The sequence below is a fragment of the Anguilla anguilla genome, chromosome 12, assembly GCF_013347855.1.
Source record: "Anguilla anguilla isolate fAngAng1 chromosome 12, fAngAng1.pri, whole genome shotgun sequence".
NCBI lineage: Eukaryota > Metazoa > Chordata > Actinopteri > Anguilliformes > Anguillidae > Anguilla > Anguilla anguilla.
Window position 1 is genome coordinate 12567559 of NC_049212.1, and position 20382 is coordinate 12587940.

Sequence of the window (20382 nt, forward strand, 5' to 3'; positions counted from 1 at the left end):
ATTTGGAATTGGACAATGTGAAAGCGGTACATATGACAGGCTGTTGTTATACCTACACATTTTAAATGTACGTTTAAAAAAGAAGAAGAAAAAAGAAAAACAAAACAAAATATGTACATCCATCTTATCAAATATTGCTCAACGTGTCGAATGTTGCTTAAGATTTCAGTGTCTGCCTTCCGACTTTTTGCTGTCACTTTTGTCCTTCAAGATTTTCCCAGGTATATTAGTCAAGCCTAAACGGACAAACTTAATACAATCGAACGTTTAATTAAAAAATATAATAATGATATTTGCCTATGATACGTTATCCTCTGTAATTAATATTTTGAGGGTTCTGTAATAATTTGCAGTCTGCCACCTACAGGACAGTGCCGAATAGTGCGGCAGTGCAATATAATGGGTAAGGAGTTGGTCTTGTAACCTGAAGGTTATAGGTTAGATTCCCCGGTAGGGCACTGCCGTTGTGCCCTTGAGCAAGGTACTTAACCAGCATTGCTTCAGTATATATCCAGCTGTAGAAATTGATGTAATGTAAATGCTATGTAAAAAAAAAAGTTTTCACTCTGGATGAGAGTGTCTGCTAAATGCTTGTAATGTAATTAGTATACAATCTCTGTTGTGGCTGGCTTTGCCATTTTGAGTTGTAGTGTATTACACTCATTACATTACATTACATTACATTACATTCATTTGGCAGACGCTTTTATCCAAAGCGACGTACAAGAAGTGCATTTTCATGATCGTAGACAACTGCTGAACACGGGTTCAGTAAGGTACAATTACTTATTTTGTACAGCTATTTCTAGCTGAGAACAATGAACACTATCCTGGTCTAACATCTGCAAAGCCAAACTAGGCAGAAGATTAAGCTAGAGTATTAGGACAAATACAATTTACCAAGAAGTGCAGGGATGGGGCAACATGTAACAAGTGACAAGGAAAAAAGGGTAGTTTTTTTTATTTTTTATTTTTTATTTTTTATTTTTTTTTTAATATGTATATATATATATATATATATATATATATATATACACAGCATGGTGGTGGTTATTCTAGGTATAGTCTGAAGAGATGAGTCTTCAGGCCACGGCGGAAGATGGATAGTGAGGGGGAGGTTCGGAGAGGGACGGGGAGTTCGTTCCACCACTGGGGAGCTAGGGTGGAGAAGCTCTGTGATCCCTTTGGGCGGGTGGGAGGGGTAACAAGACGCCCTGCTGCTGCAGAGCGGAGTGGTCGAGCAGGCACATAGAATTGAGTCATGTCCTGCAAGTAGATGGGGGCTGTCCTGTTGGCGGCAGTGTAGGCAAGGGTCAGGGCTTTGAATCGGATCCTGGCAGCGACCGGTAGCCAGTGAAGTGATCGCAGCAGAGGAGTGACGTGGGAGAATTTGGGGAGGTTGTAGATGAGCCGGGCAGCGGCATTCTGAATCATCTGTAGTGGCTGTATGGCACAAGCTGGCAGGTTTGCAAGGAGAGAGTTGCAGTAATCAAGGCGAGAGGTCACCGTAGCCTGGACGAGCAGCTGGGTGGAGTGCGTCGTCAGGTATGGTCGAATCCTCCTGATGTTGTATAGGAGGAATCTGCAGGACCTTGATGTTGCCTTGATGTGCTCCTTGAAGTCCAGTTGGTCATCCAGGACCACCCCCAAGCTCTTGGCAGAGTGAGAGGCAGTCACTGTGGTGCCATCAACCGTGATTGAGAGTACACTCAGTCTAGAATACTTCAAATGATTCCCAGTCACGGTATAATCTTTTTACAATATACTGACTGTTGATTCATTTGCACTTGATTATTATAAGTGGGCCTATGGGATTTCCTGGTGACATCACACTTTTGGATTCCTGAGACAAGCACTGATGCTGACAACTTCTTAGATTGCAATGAAATGTACAGTATAAAACGTGACCACTTAGACATGTTTGTTTTTGTCATTTCCTCTGCGTTGAGGTACATGTAATTGTAATCAGCATTATATCATAAATAATAAATGGCATGCATTTTCAAACTGCCTCAACTGCTGGGTATATGCAGAATTCCCCTATTTCTGTTATCCATTGTCCATCCTCAGATGACCACAAAACAAGTATAAATACTAATGGCTGCACACCAAGCAGAAGACTGAAGTGGTTCATTAACCGAGCTGATTATTGATATATATTGCACATTTTAGGTGCTCCCTTGTGATGCTAAAATGCAACCATCAAACATGCCTACATGGCTGTTCATTAAACAGGCATCCTTTTTACCCAGGTCACCCAAATCAGCTAGCGATTTAATAAAAATTTTTTTAAAAATTACCACATTTACATGATTTTCTAAGCGCCTGAGCAATGGCAACTTCAACACTCCAAGATGTGGGTGACACGTGCTTAATGTTGCATATTAATGTTACATTTGGGTATGGGCAACATTTAACAAAGCAAATGTCATTCTATTTTTTAATTTTTTTATTCATGCATTGATACATCTCTTCTCAATTAAACAGTAAGTTGATATAGCAAGGCTATAACAAATGATTAATTCACAAAGAAATCAATGCCGCCTCTCAAAAGAATGCAAGAGGAAAAGAAAAAAAATATAAATATAAATATATATATATAAATATAATATATATATATATTATTCCTTTGAATAATTCTTAGTCTACCTAGTAGTTATACCCTTTGAATAAAGCCAGTGGATTAATTTTCAGTAGAGTCTAGGAGACGGGTGGCTGGGAAGACAAAAAGTAAAATTTATGGAAGTTACACGAGTGGCTATGCTTTGCTGCATACAGTATTTTATCACAAAAAAATAAAAAAAATATTGAGGCAAGAGAAACCGGGATGTTATCTGGAGAAATGGTTTTTAAATTTATGCTAGAAGTTGGCAAGTGACTCAGCAGTCTGTCTGTTAGTACCTCACTCACCCACTAGGGGGATACAAGAATCAAGAATAATGTGATAAAGATGAGCGTGCTGCCGGTAGAAGACCAAACAAGCAAGGCTGCAAAGCAATACAAAAATGCACAGCCTTTGCTTAAAATGCACGCACACACACACGCACTTTAAAGCCTAGATCAAATCTTGAGAGCATGTGTGACCATCTGGGCTGTCAATCTGAATTTCAGCAAATTGCTATGAATCTCACCCACTGCTTCAAGACAAGATTTGTATTTTTGTTCATTTCCACAGAAATATACATCTCGGTACAAAAATGTTAATTCAAACTAATCACTAAACTTTCCACTGTCTGACTTTATTTCACGAAAAAAAAATATATGATGCTAAACTTCACAATATGCATACTTACCAAGCAATGGATTCAATCTCTTTCCATGACAAACACAGGTGACAGCAAGCACTGTAAGGGGCGTTTTCATATTAGGTACGATTGCTCCGTACCGTGCCCGAGTACGATTGCCCCCCATCTCCACTCCACTGCCTTCCTACTTTATCAGCTATGGCCGTGCGGTTCAGAGGATGAGATCGGAGCGTGCTGTGCGCATACGCAGATTTCGGAGGAGACAGGCGGCCATAGCTGATAAAGTAGGAAGGCAGGCGAGAGGGTCGTTCTTGACATTGTCTCCAAAATAGCAATAACAGCAGGCACAGTGCGAAGGTCGACTCCATCGTCTGGGCTTGGCCCAGCGATTGGCACGCTTTTCTACACTGGAGCGACAACATAAACAAATGTTGAGTAGTTGATGACGAACAACATTACTAATGTGAAAGCCGAGAGGGGGGGGGGCAATCGTACTCAGGCACTGTACAAAGCAATCGTACCTAATATGAAAATGCCCTTAATTACATAATTTCAAAATGACTTGCACAAAGAAGCAGGTCATAGAGCTAAGGGCACGAGCCAGGCGTAGGCCTAAAGATAATGCCTCAGTGGGAACCTCTTGGCAGCTAGTTGAAAATACTGTAAGCATTTGGTTGGTATCAGAGGTATGTTTAACGGTGTCTGACATGGTGTCTGGTATGCCTCCCCACCCCCATCCAGAGGGGTAGCCCCATCACCTGCTGCTCTCAGAGTGAAGTACGCCAGGCGACCTTGCTGCTGTGGTAGTGGCACCGCTGAGCCAGCAGGGGGCACTCCCCCCTCTGGAACTGGCAGGAAACCCACTGTGCCGTGTGGTGAGCGTTCTGGTGCAGAAAGTCCTCCAGGCAAACCCCCCCCCCCCCCCCCCAAAAAAAAAAGAAAAGAGGAAACCGACTCTGTGGATGCTGCACTTTATTTGAAAACCGATCAATTTTTGCTTACATTTTTTAAATATATAAACAAAAATGGAAACTGCCTGCAACAATGCAGCAAAAGAAGAAGGAAAAGCCAAATCAAAACGATGAGAACTGCCTTCACCATTCCGCCTCAGCTGACACGGGCCGGCTGTATTTACACATAGCACCGATCAACAGTGCCCCCCCTCTCCCCCCTCCCCCCCGCCCCACACAGACCCCGCCCCCCCGTGCTGCTAATTCACAAAGACACTAGTGACCCCCTGATCTACACCCACACACCCCGCCCACTGGAAAAATAAACGTTTAAAATAAATAAACAAAAACAAACAGACCTCTCCTCCTCCTCCTCCAATTAGGTGGAGAGATCGCGGGAAAGACGCTTCGGAGAACAATGGGCGGTCCCCCCCCCCCACGATCGGATCGGAAAAGGCAGCCGCGTCGTTTCCGTAAACGTAAAAATGACGCCGTCGCGAGCGCAAATTCACGTGCGTCCGTCCCAACGAAACGCTTCCGGATCACAGACGTGGTGTTCTGCTACTGGGGTTAATGCTCCCTTGCAAAAAAAAAAAGAAACATAAAATAAAAGCCCTAGGCACAGAGTCCACTATGTGGGTTAATAAACTGGATACTGCCCCTGTTTCCCCTTACAGATGCAGGGCCGCCAGGTTCTGAGCTAAAAGTAATTGCACATGACGACTGGTTCAGAGAATATTTAGTGCTCTATCGATCAGTTTACAGGTGGTTTTATTTATTTATTTTTTATTATTTTTTTAATATTTACTTTTAAAATTCAGTAATTCTTAATTTACAATCCCATATCCATCACGCACAGGTGTTCAAAAGCATTTTTAACCCTGTCTTGAATCATCATAAATAAATACAAACAATACACGAGGAATGTCTACTGCAAACATAACACATGGTTAAAAAAATGGCAAATAAAAACGGTTATAAACCTGTGGTTAGCATTGCTAGTGGGCGATAAAACGTATGACCGGTGATCAAATCAAGAGTCGACCGCTTTCCTCTCTCAAAACGCCACCACCTGACACCTAAGCAACCATCATGCTGTCAAAATCAGCTACAACGTTTTCGCTATCCGGTACAGTTAGCCAAGTCTCTCGGACCCCATTGTCTAGCTTTACACACGTAAAATGGGATAAGGGCTCCCTCTAGTGGTCATAACAGTAGTTCACGCCGTTAACCTGTTTTAACAAATTACAAAAACAGATGCTGAGAGCAACCACGCCCTCTCCTCGCCTCGGGTTCCTTCGAGTGTCCTCATTGGTGTTGACATCCTTGCTGGGAGAGCGAATCAGCAAAGTGGATCTTGCTTAAAGGAGAAGGTTTTTATTTTTGCTGATCGGGAACGTGGGTCCACTGGAAGCAGGCAGGGGGCCCTTCAGATTACATGAACTGCATCTGGAGCAAAAAAAAAAAAAAACGCACAAGCAGAACAACAAAAAATTAGCCAATCGTAAACTGGAACCATTGGAACAGGAACATCGATTTAGCATTTTTACTTTTGCTGGGAAAAAGTTGTTTTAAGCACACACAAAAAAATATTTTATTCAGCGCAGAACAAAGGAACGCAACTTCGGCAAGCTTCTCCGGATAAAGAATTTCAAAATGGCTCATCCCTTCGTGAATTAGCGCCACATTGGTGGGGGAACATGGAGCTCAAATCTGCCCCGCAAAGCAGCGATGAACGGTTGCCAAGACGCACAACTCTGCTATCAGTAATTACATCACAATGGCTCCCTTTGTTCTGCTGACAGAGCAAAAAAAGGCAAGACGACATGGTGTTCACATTGTAATGCCAAGCGCACGATCGATAAAGCACATTCAAAGATAACGACGGAACAACAAAGAAAGCTTGTCCCGGTTTGCAGGAAGATGTGCGTCTCTTGTTATTGGTGAGGTCATACCCGTATCTGCCACGGGTAGGAACATCACCGTCTTCAAAATTAATTCTAAATGAAACCAGTTTCTAATTTTACAAAAACACAAAAGTGGATACTGCTATGCAAGTATGCAAGTATCCATTTAAATCTATTTGACCTGGAAAATGAAATTCCCTATTTAAAATTTATTGGCTGATAATTCAGCAGACAAGCATTAAGTCGTCAAATTTTCAAAAATGGCAAAATGTGAAATGAACATGGCTGACTAGATGGAGGATGGACAGTCAAATCACACCAGGACACAGGTTTGAAGTTTGATGGCAGTGAACACCAGCAGTCTCTCAGGAGACCGAGGCAGCTTAAGCAAAATCGTGTGACCCTGAATATGATGTTCTCTGGTATACTACAATGATCTGCACCAAAGTGAAGAGACCAAGGAGGAAGGGAAGGAGGAGGAGGAGGAGGAAGAAGATGGGGTTCTGAACATGAATACAGCAGCCAGAGCTGACAGAGCCTTTCAAAGAACATGAGAAAGACAGAGTGCACCAGCATGCATAGCTACGACAGTCACAGAAAATCCCTGTGTGCACGTGCATGTACAGACACAGGCAGGCACGCATGCACGCACACACACGTGTTCATATGCACACACAAATGCGCGCATGCCCACACCTATGCAGCCGTGCATGCTAGCATCCGCGTGCTTGTGAGCGTGCTCGTGAGCGTGTGCAGTACCTAATGACTGACGCTCTACAAGAAATCCTTGAGAGAGAGCTGAGCAAAGGGGTCCTGACCCGGAGCTCTGAGGGGGCTCTGACTGGAGGGGCTAGAGGCTGCCGAGGGCTGGGACACACACAGGGAGAGAAGCAGAGAAGTGAGGACCGGCCACATACGCACGCACGCATTCACACACACACATATGCACACGCACACACACACATATGCACACGCACACGCACACACACACGCACACGCACACGCACACACATATGCACACGCACGCACACTCACACACACTCACAGAAAGGACCAGCCACATACGCACGCACGCATTCACACACACACATATGCACACGCACGTGCACGCACGCACACACACACACACACACACACACATGCACACGCACGCACACTCACACACACTCACAGAAAGGACCAGCCACATACGCACGCACGCATTCACACACACACACACACATATGCACACGCACACACACACACATATGCACACGCACACTCACAGTGAGGACCGGCCACAGACACACTCGCACACAGAGAGGACCGGCCACATGCACACACACACTCACAGAGAGGACCAGCCACATACACACACGCACACACACACAGTCGCAGTGAGGACCGGCCACAGACACACTCACACACACACTCTCCCACACTCACACACACAGAGGAGGGTGAGTAAGGGAAGAGAGGGAAAAGCCATGGTTTAGAGGCTGAGACTGAGCTCAGGGAGGAGAAAGCATCTCACAGGTACCAGCAGCGATACGCTACACAATTAAATAAAACATGCTTCACAATGCAGCACTCAGGTAAAACAGGATAAATACTCTAAGCACAGGGGAGTACTCAAGACATACTCTATAAACACAGAGCAGTAAACAGGATATATACTCTATCAACAGACAAGTAATAGGATATACACTAAAAAAACAACACAGAAGTAATAGCATATATATCCTAAAACATACATTAACCTATATCCTGTTACTCTAAAAATGCAAAGGAGTAACAGAATATAGCCTAGACTGTAAACATAGATGAGTAACAGGATATATACTGTAAACACAGATGAGTAACAGGATATATACTGTAAACATAGATGAGTAACAGGATATATACTGTAAACACAGAAGAGTAACAGGATATATACTGTAAACACAGACGAATCACAGGATATATTACTGTAAACACAGAAGAGTAACAGGATATATACTGTAAACACAGAAGAACTCCAGTAACACCTCAGTTTATATCTATGCAAACAGCTCAGTTTCTGAACAAAAACCTCCAACCAAAAACAGTGGAAACAAACCCTGGTATATTTTGATCTAATGTACTCTAGCTGCTTGCATCTCAGCCATCCGAAATGCAAGGAAAATACAGCGCACGGCTTCATTAACAGGTGTTTTTAAGTAGGAAGCGCAAAAAGCTAATGTGCTAGCAGTTCATCTTAAGTTAAGTATCATTTGAAACAATTTCATATTTTACACATTCGCACATTTCCTAAAGTTTACATTTACATTCTTTAATGAGACAAGAAGGGAACACAGCAGTTATGATACAGTTAAAACGGATACAACTTTGGAATTATTTGCCAGTGGATTATTCAAATAACTGGGAGAGACTATTTGTTCAAGTAGATAATTGGTCCAGATAATTGGCTAATTAAAAAACACAAATGACAACAGGGATTGTGTGTAGCTCAACTCTCACCACAGCCCACCCACGCACACGCACACAGACACACAGACACACAGACACAGACACAGACACAGACACACGTACACACACACACACCTGTGCTCCAGAGACTGAGCTGAAGGGGTTGGGAGCTCTCATGACGGGCTGTGTGTAAACCATGGTGGGCTGTGTCATCATAGAGCCCATCTGTGGAGCCTGCAACAGTTACACACACACACACACACACACGGTAAGCTCATTAAACAGGCCACAGGTCAACACTAACAAAAGAAAAGACTGCAAAACTCTTCAGTGACTGTAACCAAAGCATACTTCTTGTATCGCATATGTTTACGTGGAAAACTTTGCAATGGAAGTTACTAAATTCGGCTGAACACGGTTAAGCAACCTCCCAGGCCACGCAGTGTGTTAAAACAACCAACACAAAAATACACTGCCATGTTATTATCTATAATAATATACAGACTCCTTCATTTTTTATTAAATGCAGTATTTACAGTCTAGTGGCCAAAAGCCATGCAAACGAGACTCCGCCTTGAATAGCTGTTAACAAAATCACTCACCATGGCGTATCCCATCATCCCCGTGGGCGTGGTGGCGGGGAAGGCCATGACAGAGGGGGCCTGAGAGGGAACAAAAATGTGACGAATGAGGAATTTAATTTCACAAGAAAACACAGTGGATGCATGACACATTATTCAGTATCTATAAAACCCATGGCTCTGTGTTTCCTTTGAACTCTTCAAATGCAGATAACCTTAAAGGAGACTTTCAGCCACATTCAGTTTAAATGTTGTCCTTTGTCCTTATTGTAGTATGAAGGCAAAGGTAAAAATGTCCACCCCCCCCCCAGTACAATAGTTTTTATAATATGCATTTTGCTCTTCAACTTCCTGTTCAGATTACTGAAACTACAATCCTACAATGCATTCCTTTCTCTCCCGCCCAAAACAATGCATTGCAGTGGGAATAAAAAAGGTAAAGTGTGAATACTTTTAAATTTATTTGCTTAAACTTTATTTAACCAGGTGAGTCTCATTATTTATTTAACCAGGTGAGTCTCGAAGGTAAAATCGCCTTTGCAAGAGAGACCTGGCAAGTTCGGCAGCAGTGCCGGTTACTCAGAGAATAACTGTTTACACAAAAACACGATGTGTTAGTAAAGTCAGAGTAAATATTAGAATATAAAATGGAAAGTTGGAAGGCGTGGGAAAAAATCTCAGAAACAATTGTATTCTTCCATAAAATTACTGTTCATAATAGGCTGATTTTCAGAGTTTTTGAGTTTTCCTTTCTCCATCATAATCCGTGGTACTGTAGGAGATGGAGATGTTAAGGACTTTGGACTGAATCAGCTGTATCAGCTGTAAAATAGATTTGTAAACAAAGGTAAAACCAATGCTTTCACTTTTGGGTATATGCTGAGGTCCAATTTACCAGAAAATAATTTGCAGGGATCGGCAAGTTGCCTTGCATTCGTAATGAACCTTAATGCTCCGTGATAAACAGTGTACATTAAGTGCAGATGTTGATGTCTGCACATAGATAATGTCACAGCAGTCTAAAAGAACTGAAGGAAGTGTAGCTTGATCCAGCTTCTAGCGGGAAGTGAAAAACAATGCACATTTCTTTTCCTGTTGAGGCAGACATTCATTTTGGGAAATGACAGAAGTCTCCTGTGAGCGGAAGACTCAGTAGGACTACTGGACGAAACCTGATCCGGCACTTCAAATGCCTTTTAGTTTCTATAATATTAAGGTCTGCTTAGTTACACTAAAGGGCTTTAGGTGTGCTACACTAAGGGTTTTAGTGTCTCCGAGACCTCATTGGCTCTCGGAGACACTAAAACACTTTGATTGATGCGAATTGGACCAATAATTATTAAGATAAGAACAAAGCAACTCCACTACCTGTGTTCGGAATAACATATCTCATGGTGCTACGAACACTGCAAACTTTGTTAAGTACAAAAAATGTTTCTTGGGCAGGCCGCCCAAATGAAGTCAATAACACTGAATGATGTATACAAAATACATCAGCATACAGAACAGACACTACTCACGGACAGACTGTTTACCTCTGTTTAAGTTAACACGTTGGATGTTAAATACTTGAAGAGTTGCATTTATGGTGAGAAAGGATTCTCAACTGAATACTCAATGTCAGGCAGCATCTTGTTTATAGTGACTGGCAGTCCACGTGTTCATAAGAAAACTTTTCCCCCCATAAAGATATAAATGTATTCAATACAACGCCACTTATTTGTAAACATTTGGTATATTTCATACAGCCAGGAAGTATTTATGACATTAATATTCACACTAAGAATTGTGGGAAAATCAACAGGGTAAAACATCAACACATGGCATTTTGCCAAATGGCTACAACAGTGCAACCCTAATGGAGTTCAGGTTGGCGACAAGCCATTCTGTCTATAGAAGGTAGCTCAATTACACAGCCTGACAGACACCTGATTAGAATATTTTACCATGATATTCAACGCTCTGGTGTAAAATGATGGTGAATAAACAACCCATTGAATGACCCCAGTATCAGGAGTTAAAACTATCTTGCCTTAATAGTGCATGTTTAAAAAGCGGTGTATTATCCAATGTAAAAGTATCGGAAGCACTTTGTATTACACAATGTAAATGGAAGCACTGCAGTGTATTGATTTGCATCCAATTATGGAAAACAGTATCCAGAGTCTCATTTAGTCAGGTTCTTATGCCGAGGGCAGTTTTATGCAAAGAAAACAATCACACACAACTATGACAGATTAAAAAACGGATAAATACGTATAAATTGTATTCTAGTCTGCAAATACAAGACAGCCCTGTGGTACAAATCCATAGTTACGCATAAGTATAATAAATGCAATTTTCTAAAGGTAAATTTAATAAATCCTCCCTTTATCATAATAATGGGGCGAGATTAAAGGTGAATTATTCATTGGCAGACTGTGCATGTTTTTGGGGTCAATATTTAATCCTAATTATTATTATTAGAAGAAAAATAAACAAAAGAAAAAAAAAAAACTCCAGAAACTCACCATGGTGGCAGGGTTCCAGGTTGTAGTCGGGCCAACCTTGGGTTGCCAGTTATTCCCTCCTGTTAACCTCTTCTCTCCAGGCTGAGTCCAATGGATGTCACTGTCCATTAAAAATGAGTGGCAGAGATGTTTAAACCGGTGCCCACGGCACATCTACCAGTATGACTGTGCTGCACATTCTTATCATGCACTCATTAATGCTCTTACTTTTTCGTTGTGCCGTTTCCAATTCCCAGACCTGAAAGGAAAAGTGACAAGAGAAATTACACCAAAACCCTAGGAAATCACCCAACTTGTATTGAGATAGTAGTTGATTAAATGCTATCTCAAAGCTCTCATCTGTCTGTTGCAACTTCCATAAGAACAAGCCATTGAGCTCATCTAGGTGTTACACCTCCCTGCTGCTCAGCGAGCATCCAGCACTGCCTCAAGCCAGGCCTGGAACACCACACAGGCCTCCGCTTCTACCGCCTGACCAGGCCAGCCGCTCCGCTAGCTGCATTAAGCATGCAAAACGGCGTCCGGGTTAAACAGTAGATCCCCCCCCAGGGGGAAGCGGCGTACGTACTGCCCACGAGGTTGGCCAGGGAAGAGTCCAGGTCGTCCGACACCAACTTCCCCGGGTGCTGAGCGCCGGGGGCCACGCCCTGGCCGAGGGACGTCACTGTGGGTTTCAGGATGCCCCCTAAAACGTCTTAAAGGAAGGGACCGGGGGGACAGAGGGGATGGAGAGAAAGAAACGGGGGTGGGGGGGGGGTAAAGAGGAGAAGAGCCGAGAGGAGAGGAAGGAAAATGGCATTTAATGGGGCGGTACGGGGGGGGCCAGCAGGCTGTATGGAAACGGAGACCGTGGGCGCGGCCTGTTTTTCGAAGGACGTGTGAAGTGTCCACTCACCCGGTCATGCACGCCATGCAAAGCCAATGGCCAAAGAGCGTTTACGGCGCGATGTGAGGAAGAGGAGAACAAACACGTTAACGGGAGGCGATGAGCAATGGGTCATACAGCCAATCATCCAGCGATCTATACAACAACTATACACTGAATTACTGCATTCAGACAGCCATGGAGAGCTACTTTTGCACATGTCAGTGAATCGACTGCAATGTCCTTTTCTGAATGACCACACACTCAGATTACGTCTGCAAACTTGACTTTAGTTGTGCAAAAAAAAGTAGTATGTCTAAGGTGAGACATTGTTCCTGGAGATCAAACGTCCTGTAGGTTTTTACTCCAACCCAAACAAAGCACACCTCATTCAATAGATACAGCGCTATGTTTGTTCGCTGCTGAGATTCATTAAAACATACTAAGCTGGAAGATAATGTAGAAGACAACTGTGATGCTACATGAAGAACACAAACACATCTTTCTTTACAAATCAGTGCAGTTTGTGTGAAAGGCCATTGAACAGTGAGTGCAAGTATGGTACTGAGAAGCCTGTTCAGACTCCATTATACACAGTACACCATCCTGTGGCCTTTCACAGAAGGTTCTGTTGAAGTCAAATGGAGCACAAGCATGGACGCTGGTCTGGAGGCAAATCCCCAAACATGCGTCTCAGCCTCGGTTAGCCCTTCACCTCCCACATTGATAAAAGTTTTGGCTTGCTGCTGGAGGGAAGGATTTGCCCTCAGACCAGACCGTGAAAGCAGTGGTTGCTCGGCGACGGCGTGAGGTGGGCGAGGGCGCCTCTCACCGGCCGAGTCCGCGGCGTTGGCGGAGGCCGACTGAACGCCGAACACCGACTCGAAGTCGACGTTGAGGCCCGCTGAGGTCTGTGGTTGAGGGGCTTGGGACGAAGTGAACCCTGCGGGAGAAGACCAACGAGGTTTAGATTTGGGGGGGGGGGGGTTGAGGCAGGACCACTGGCAGCTAGCTGGTTTCAGTAAGGGCTTGCTGTAAGTCCCTTCACCTTCTGAGAACGTCTGCTAAGGCGCTGCCTTCGAAAGCATGGCAGCGCAAGGCAAAAAAAAGTTTATTCAGTACAGGAAAGATGCACCCCGACACCCAAGGGAACGTTTTCAGAATATCCCACCATCACCACCAATAAACTCGGACGTTCCCAAAACAATGCAATCATAAAACACCAAAATAAGCATATGCACCCAAACAAACATCCCACTATTTATGTACTGTGTGACCTTGAACAAAATAAATAAATAAAAGTATGGGTTCAAAATGAGCTTGCAGTCAGTGAAACTGAATTGTACACTTTTCAAAACATCATAAACCAAAGAGCTTTTCAAATTCATTGGGCAAAAATAAAAAGTGAACTTTTCCAAGGTCACATGGTGGATCTAAGCAAAGGCCTTAGATTCAGACTTCTCACAGTACATAACAAGTGGTGCTACAGCAACTACAACAACACAGCACAGGCAAGCAGGTCCCCATTCTCTGTGAATGCTACAGGTCCCCCATTCTCTGTGAATCCTGCAGGTCCCCATTCCCTGTGAATGCTACAGGTCCCCCATTCTCTGTGAATCCTGCAGGTCCCCATTCCCTGTGAATGCTACAGGTCTCCCATTCTCTGTGAATGCTGCAGGTCCCCATTCCCTGTGAATGCTACAGGTCCCCCATTCTCTGTGAATCCTGCAGGTCCCCATTCCCTGTGAATGCTACAGGTCTCCCATTCTCTGTGAATGCTGCAGGTCGCCATTCTCTGTGAATGCTGCAGGTCCCCATTCCCTGCGAATGCTGCATCCCACCCAGTGACATCCACCTGCACTGCAGTAGCTGTGATAGGGAGAGCGAGGTTTCAAAAACCATAACATCAGTGGAGTGACCGTGTGTCACTGGCGCATTGCTGATCTGAACCAGTAACACGTCCATGGCCATTCCAGGGCTCTATATTGCTTCCATTTTAGCACCAGTTGTTCCTGAAAACTACTGTGTGCTAACTGGAAAAATCATTTAGGGGCACATCTACCAATTGGGATGCAGTCATGTGCTCCCAAATCTTTCAACTTAAGGAGCGCATGTGCTCCTTGTATAAAGATGTTATGGTAGAGCCCCGCCTCCACACAGTGGAGCAGTCTTATTGGCCGGGGCGAGCAGCTCCACTACGCCTCGCTCTCCCCTCAGGAGCCGTTCCCGCCCGCGTCTCTAGGGGCACCGGCGACAAGGGTTAGGAAGCGTGCGCGCCGCGCCGCGGGGGCGCGGACCGGCTGAAGGGCGCGGCCGAACCCGAGGCACCTACCTCCAAATAGGCCAGCTACAGCGGAGGGCTCGGGGTGGAAGAGAGGGGCGTTAGGGTAAGACGCCGGGCCGCAGAAGGAGTCTGACAGGCCGAGGCAGGGGAGGGGGGGGGGGGGGGAGGGGAGAGAAAAGGGGGTTTCAGTGTGATGCAAGAAGGAAATACAAAAAAAAATCAGTTCAGAATAAGACAGCACCAATACAAAGCTTTGGTCTAAGGGAGTGAGTGGATTATAAGGGACAGAATTACAAGGGGATTAAATGTGAGTAAACAAAAAGGAACTAGAAGGAAAATTAAGAGCCAAAGAGTGCTGGGAGGGGGGGTGGGGTAGGGGGGAGGAGGAGGAGGAATGCTTTCCAGAAGAGCACTTAACACTGGATCCCTATGTTTCCTGGCTCTACAGAAAACATAGGCTGGATGGATCATCATCGTAGTACCTGAGACAAACTGCTCTATCCGAACTCTCTGTTCATAATTGGTTGCAACGGAAGAGCTTGAATCAATAAAGGGATTGTAATGATCTAGAGAATCAAAAATATTGACATGAATGAGCAACTCATATCTACTTAAAACTAGAAAAAAGAACAGTCAAATTAAATAATCAATGTCTACTTACAGTATATAAAAGTTTCTAATAGGAAAATATGATAAATGGAGGTTAAACTGTACACAAAGTATGGATTCCGAATGCCTTTATAAAGCAAGCATAATGCCTTCATTAAGTTTAAGAAGATGCTATGCTTTTTTCCAGGGTGGCTTTTTCAGATGACATACAATTCATCTGTTTTATCGGTTAATTTTATGACAGATTCTACTGTCATAACATTTACCAATAAAAGTATGACAGTTTTGTCATTTGACATAAGCTGACATCATCCGTTACGCCATCCTGTGACAGCCGTTATGTCATGTGACTGACAGTGCTATTTCAGCCTTATTTCAAAGGATTCAAGTAAAGCGTTACCAAATTATCAAAGCTAACAGGACATGAATTAAGACAGACCTTCAACCAAACTTCAGGTACGCATACTTAACCCCCCCCCCCCCCATATTCAGCAACACAGTCAGTACACCCACTCACCACAATGGAACTTAAAGGCATACTATGCAGGATTGTTTTAAGCTTTGCTGTGGTCCTGTTTACAATCAAAGAATTCTCCTCCTCCATCTTCAACCCCGTCCACTCAGCCCGAGTAGGCTCCTGCATAGTCTGCCTTTAAGTGTACAAATTTTATGTTGACATCTGAGTTATGATAGTGCCAAAGAGTCATGCTTGATCATGTCCAACAAAGGCAAGATGCTACTTGCCTCACTCCACTAACATTGGGGAGGAATGCGTTTTTAATGGAGGACTTGCAGATGCTATGCTATGCTAATGTAGGCATCTGTGGAGGACGTAGGGACGCATACTTTGTGTAAAGTGAGACTGAACCCAGAGGTTTTAGAGACCCACTACATAATGTCCGTCAATCCCGTAGCCACAGTGAAGCTGGCCAGGCTTTCTCCCTCATTCTTGCCAAAACAAATGTTTTTATATGACATCAAAATATGTGAACAAAACCCAATTTCCACATTTTGTTCGTCGGGAAATATCAGATACTGACAGGTGAGCTGTCAGATGAAGACAACCACCAGACCTGGGTTTAAAAAGTATTTGTTTTGAATTTAAATACTTTTCCGTTGAACAGATGGGTGGGGTTTACACTTCTGGGATTATTTAATTTGTTCCAATGTACAAGGCAAGCTTAGTCAAATTCAGAAAAGTATGAATCCAAAACAAATACTACTTGAACCCGGGTCTGACAGCCTCCCAAAGGACGGTCACATGACACAGGACAGAGAGAAAGCCTTTTCCATGTGTTCCAAGTCGAAAGCAGACTATGTCTGAAGCATAAAATGTCACTGCGTTGAGGCCTGCTAATTTCTTAAAGACATTCTCCTTTCAGGGAACGCGGTTATTAAAACTCTTAGCCACAGCATCAACTCAGTGAAAAATACCCAGAGTACACGTCAATCCTTCGAATAAGGGGTGAGTGAGGTTGGGACTTACAACCTGATCTCCACAGGTTGCCTAGCAACACCTGTGAAGTGCATGAGAAGGCATAATGTGAGACAAAGCCTACTGATTCAACATTAAGTGTGAGGGAGCAGGAGGACTTACATGACAAACTACAGACAACTACTGACCCACTGGACCCAACACAGTAAGAGACCGGACACCGACACTTATTACGATGGCGGGGAGATGGACAGAATGAAAGAGGGAAGAGAGAGAGAAGTAAAAAGCGCTTTCTTTTACCGCCAAACATTTCATGGCTTGGCGTCCTAGAGGAAAAACTAACAGCGTCTGAAGACACGACAGGTAGATGAGCGGCATCGACAACGGGTTTGGTTAGGAAAGGGTTTAAGTTTGGAATGGAGTCGTCGACAGCCTCGGCAGACGTGAAAGGATCTACGCAGGTGGGAAGGAGGGGGGAGTGGAGAGGAGACACAAGAGAACAGGCTCACGTTAGAGTAAGATGTGACGCAGAAACAGCTGAGCATGCAGTTCACTGAACACACAACAAAGGCACTCGACGCAGACTCACCGATAAAGACCGGGGGAAATGAAACGTACAGGGTAAAAAAAAAATATCATTCTGCAGAGATCTACGGTGTCCAATAAGAGGAGCCCTCTGACACTGAGAACAGTGAAGACCGTTACCGCGGACTGGGGCTACAGTGAAAATGGGGTGGTGCAGGGGTAAAAGAACTGGGCCAGTGACTCAAGGGTTTAACTCAAGGTGGGGCAACTGCACCCTTGAAACTTACTTTATACATGTACACAAACACACACTGTATGACTACAATGATAAAACGAAAATCTATATCCTTAAAATAAGACTGATACAAAAGTAGACACCTAAAGAGGTCCTGGGAACAGAGAGTAAGTAAAAACATAAACAGGGTTCCCCAAACGTACTCGTCCCCCACACGCATCTTTTGGCCCTGTAAAATGAACAATGGACTTGGACTCATCAGATCTGTGAGTCTTCATTTCTTACACTACACAGAAATCCATGAGGCCTCAAAGTTCTCATTTGCAAAGACTTGGGGGAGTTTAACTGACAGATTTGAAATGAAAAAGCAGAGGTGACACCGATGAGACAATGTTTAACCAAGGTTTTGCATTAATAGATAATAAATTTGCCAATTGCTAGGAGACAGAAACCTTATTACCATTTATTCCATAACTCAAGAAGCCCTTTTCAAAAAAGCTCCAAGGATATCATACAATTAATACAAATATCCAGGGAAAAAATGTACACCATCATTAATCAGGGCGATTTCTAATTACGCTCTACCTCACCTGACCTTAAAGGCATTAAGGCCATTAGCACTCAAAAGCGGGTGGAGTGAAAAATTCAATACCTCAGCGTTTGGATGCGATCACTTGCTACAGCAAACACAGTGTCGCACCACATCATTTTACACCTAATTACGCTTTACTTTTATAAAAAGGAATGACCCAGTGTCGAGCGGCGATAGTCCTCGAGTCATTCATGATATTACGCTCGCCTAAACAACCGCACGCCTCCCTTTCTAATGTGTGCTCGTAACATTTCGAGAACTGACGCGTACACGGACTCGCCCCCCCACACTGTGTCCAAACCTCCATCTCCGCTCCGCAGGGCGGTGTGTTCTAATCCTGTGTTTCTCTGGGTGGTCGAACGGCACGGTCCGGCTTCGCCGTGGGACCGTCTGTCCTGACGCAGCGGGAAGGCTACCGAAGGCTAATCTCTCAATCCCCGCCGGGGACATCGGTAACATCTAAGCCGTCGAGCCGGACGACCGAATTAAGGGTCGTTTATCAAATCGGCAGAAGAGCGCTTTTACGGCTTCGCCGATGCGTCTGATGAAACGATAGTTCGCGGGGAAACGTAAAAAGGTAATATAGCGCCTCTGAGGAGGACGGGCGCGCGAGGGTAATGAATGACCCCCCGAGCTTAAATTATTTACGCGACGGAACCCCTCGCAGAGAGCCGCCGGCCAAATTTACGGCTCCGTAAGTCGTCCGCTGATTTATCGGTTTCGCGGAGATGCGTTTTTTTTCTATTGTTAAACGCGGGCGACTGAGGCGAGGCGTTTCGTTCGACGGCTGAGCGGAGGGAAACCCAACGGGGATGACTAAGAGCCTCAGGCCAACGCCCAGAGCCGTAATCACTCAGCTACGCGCTGTGCCCCTGCTGCGGGCCCCGCCCTCCGTCATTTACAAACGCTCAGCTACGCGCTGTATGATGCTCTCATCTCACTTCCAGAGGGGCTGACGATACATCATTTATATCATCATACGAGCAAAGAAATACAGACGTGTGTTAAACTAAGCTGTTCCATTTATCCTAGCCACAAACCAGGACCCAGCTGAATGTATTGAACCCTTTCCATTTATGAAGTAACATTTTCAAAACATAGCAGAATACGTTTGGTACAAACCTAAAACGCCCCCTTTTCTATCTAATGTCGGTAAAAGTGCTTGTTGCCTTTCCGTCCACGGTGTACCATTAACAGAACCATAACTAGAGCCCACCGGCAATTTACAGGCCCCAGTTTCCCCCAGCCCAGATTAGTCTTTATGTAGTTATAGCCTCTTTCCCCTCTGTGGTGTAATACAGCTCACCACTTCCTCCTGTGCCATTTACGCTGCATTTATTTAGCCAATACCTTCCCACAAGGGCGCATTAGCACTGCATGTCTCACAGAGCCGGCTTCACTTTGAGGCTGGCGCCGTATTTAACGAGCTAGCGAGACGTTTAAACAAACTGGAGGCAGGGAATACAAACATGTACACATACATGTGGACAAATGTGCTTCCGGTTCATCTCAATATTACGCATACAGATGTGAACTTTAATAACGCTAGAAAAAGGAGACACCATTTAAAGGATAGGCATTATTTTTGAACAGGACTGCCATTAAAAGCTCCATATAAAATGGCGTCGGGTCTTGACATCCCACCGTGAGTATATACATGTGATCAGAATCTACAGAGTAATATTTTGAGTAAAAAAAGGGCTATTTTTGAATGAAAGGGTGAACAAGGTCAGACAACATAAAACATGCATTGTGTGATATTATATCAACAAGGTGGCTTCCTACATTTTACAGTGTCCAAATTACAACCATTTTAAATAGCAAAAAATACAAACGCAATGCACTGCGGTGCCTTTGAGGGTCAGTTATATAAAGGACGACCACATGAATGCAAGCAGGCACAGTAGAAGTATGGCACACAGGACCGGGCCTTGTAAAGAGCGGGTCCGTCAGAGAGAAGCGCGGCCTACCTCCCCACGTGGAGGCCGCGGGCAGCCCCGTGGAGGGCTGGAACGCCGGCTGCAGGTCCAGCAGGTCGCTCTGCATCTTGGAAGAGCTGCAGAACAAAAAACACCGTTACCCCAGCAACCCCCTAACAGACGCACGCAAGCTTTCTCATAAAACAAGTTCATTTAAACAAGTTACTGTGAAAGAAGCTCAACGATTATTTGAAGTCAGGTTTCCCCATTTGCTTATGGCAAAGTCCAATAAAGGCTG

General features: G+C 44.3%; 1 protein-coding gene across 22 annotated transcripts in view; it reads right to left on the reverse strand.

The window, feature by feature from the left end:
• Positions 1-5062: 5062 nt before the first annotated feature.
• picalmb (phosphatidylinositol binding clathrin assembly protein b) overlaps positions 5063-20382 on the reverse strand; it is a 38649-nt gene continuing 23329 nt past the window's right edge. For 3 of the 22 annotated variants that reach the window (XM_035384921.1, XM_035384924.1, XM_035384922.1), the window contains 12 exons: positions 20136-20221; positions 17114-17266; positions 15252-15335; positions 14818-14898; positions 13318-13428; positions 12189-12314; positions 11828-11858; positions 11621-11720; positions 9132-9191; positions 8665-8763; positions 6862-6969; positions 5063-5644 (listed from right to left, as the gene is read on the reverse strand). In XM_035384921.1, coding sequence (XP_035240812.1) covers positions 6877-6969; positions 8665-8763; positions 9132-9191; positions 11621-11720; positions 11828-11858; positions 12189-12314; positions 13318-13428; positions 14818-14898; positions 15252-15335; positions 17114-17266; positions 20136-20221 — 1024 coding nt within the window. In that variant the 3' untranslated portion in view covers positions 5063-5644; positions 6862-6876. Of the gene's footprint in view, positions 5645-6861; positions 6970-8664; positions 8764-9131; positions 9192-11620; positions 11721-11823; positions 11859-12188; positions 12315-13317; positions 13429-14817; positions 14899-15251; positions 15336-17113; positions 17267-20135; positions 20222-20382 lie in introns of those variants that run through there. The other 19 variants (XM_035384930.1, XM_035384932.1, XM_035384929.1 and 16 more) reach the window with 14 other exon arrangements.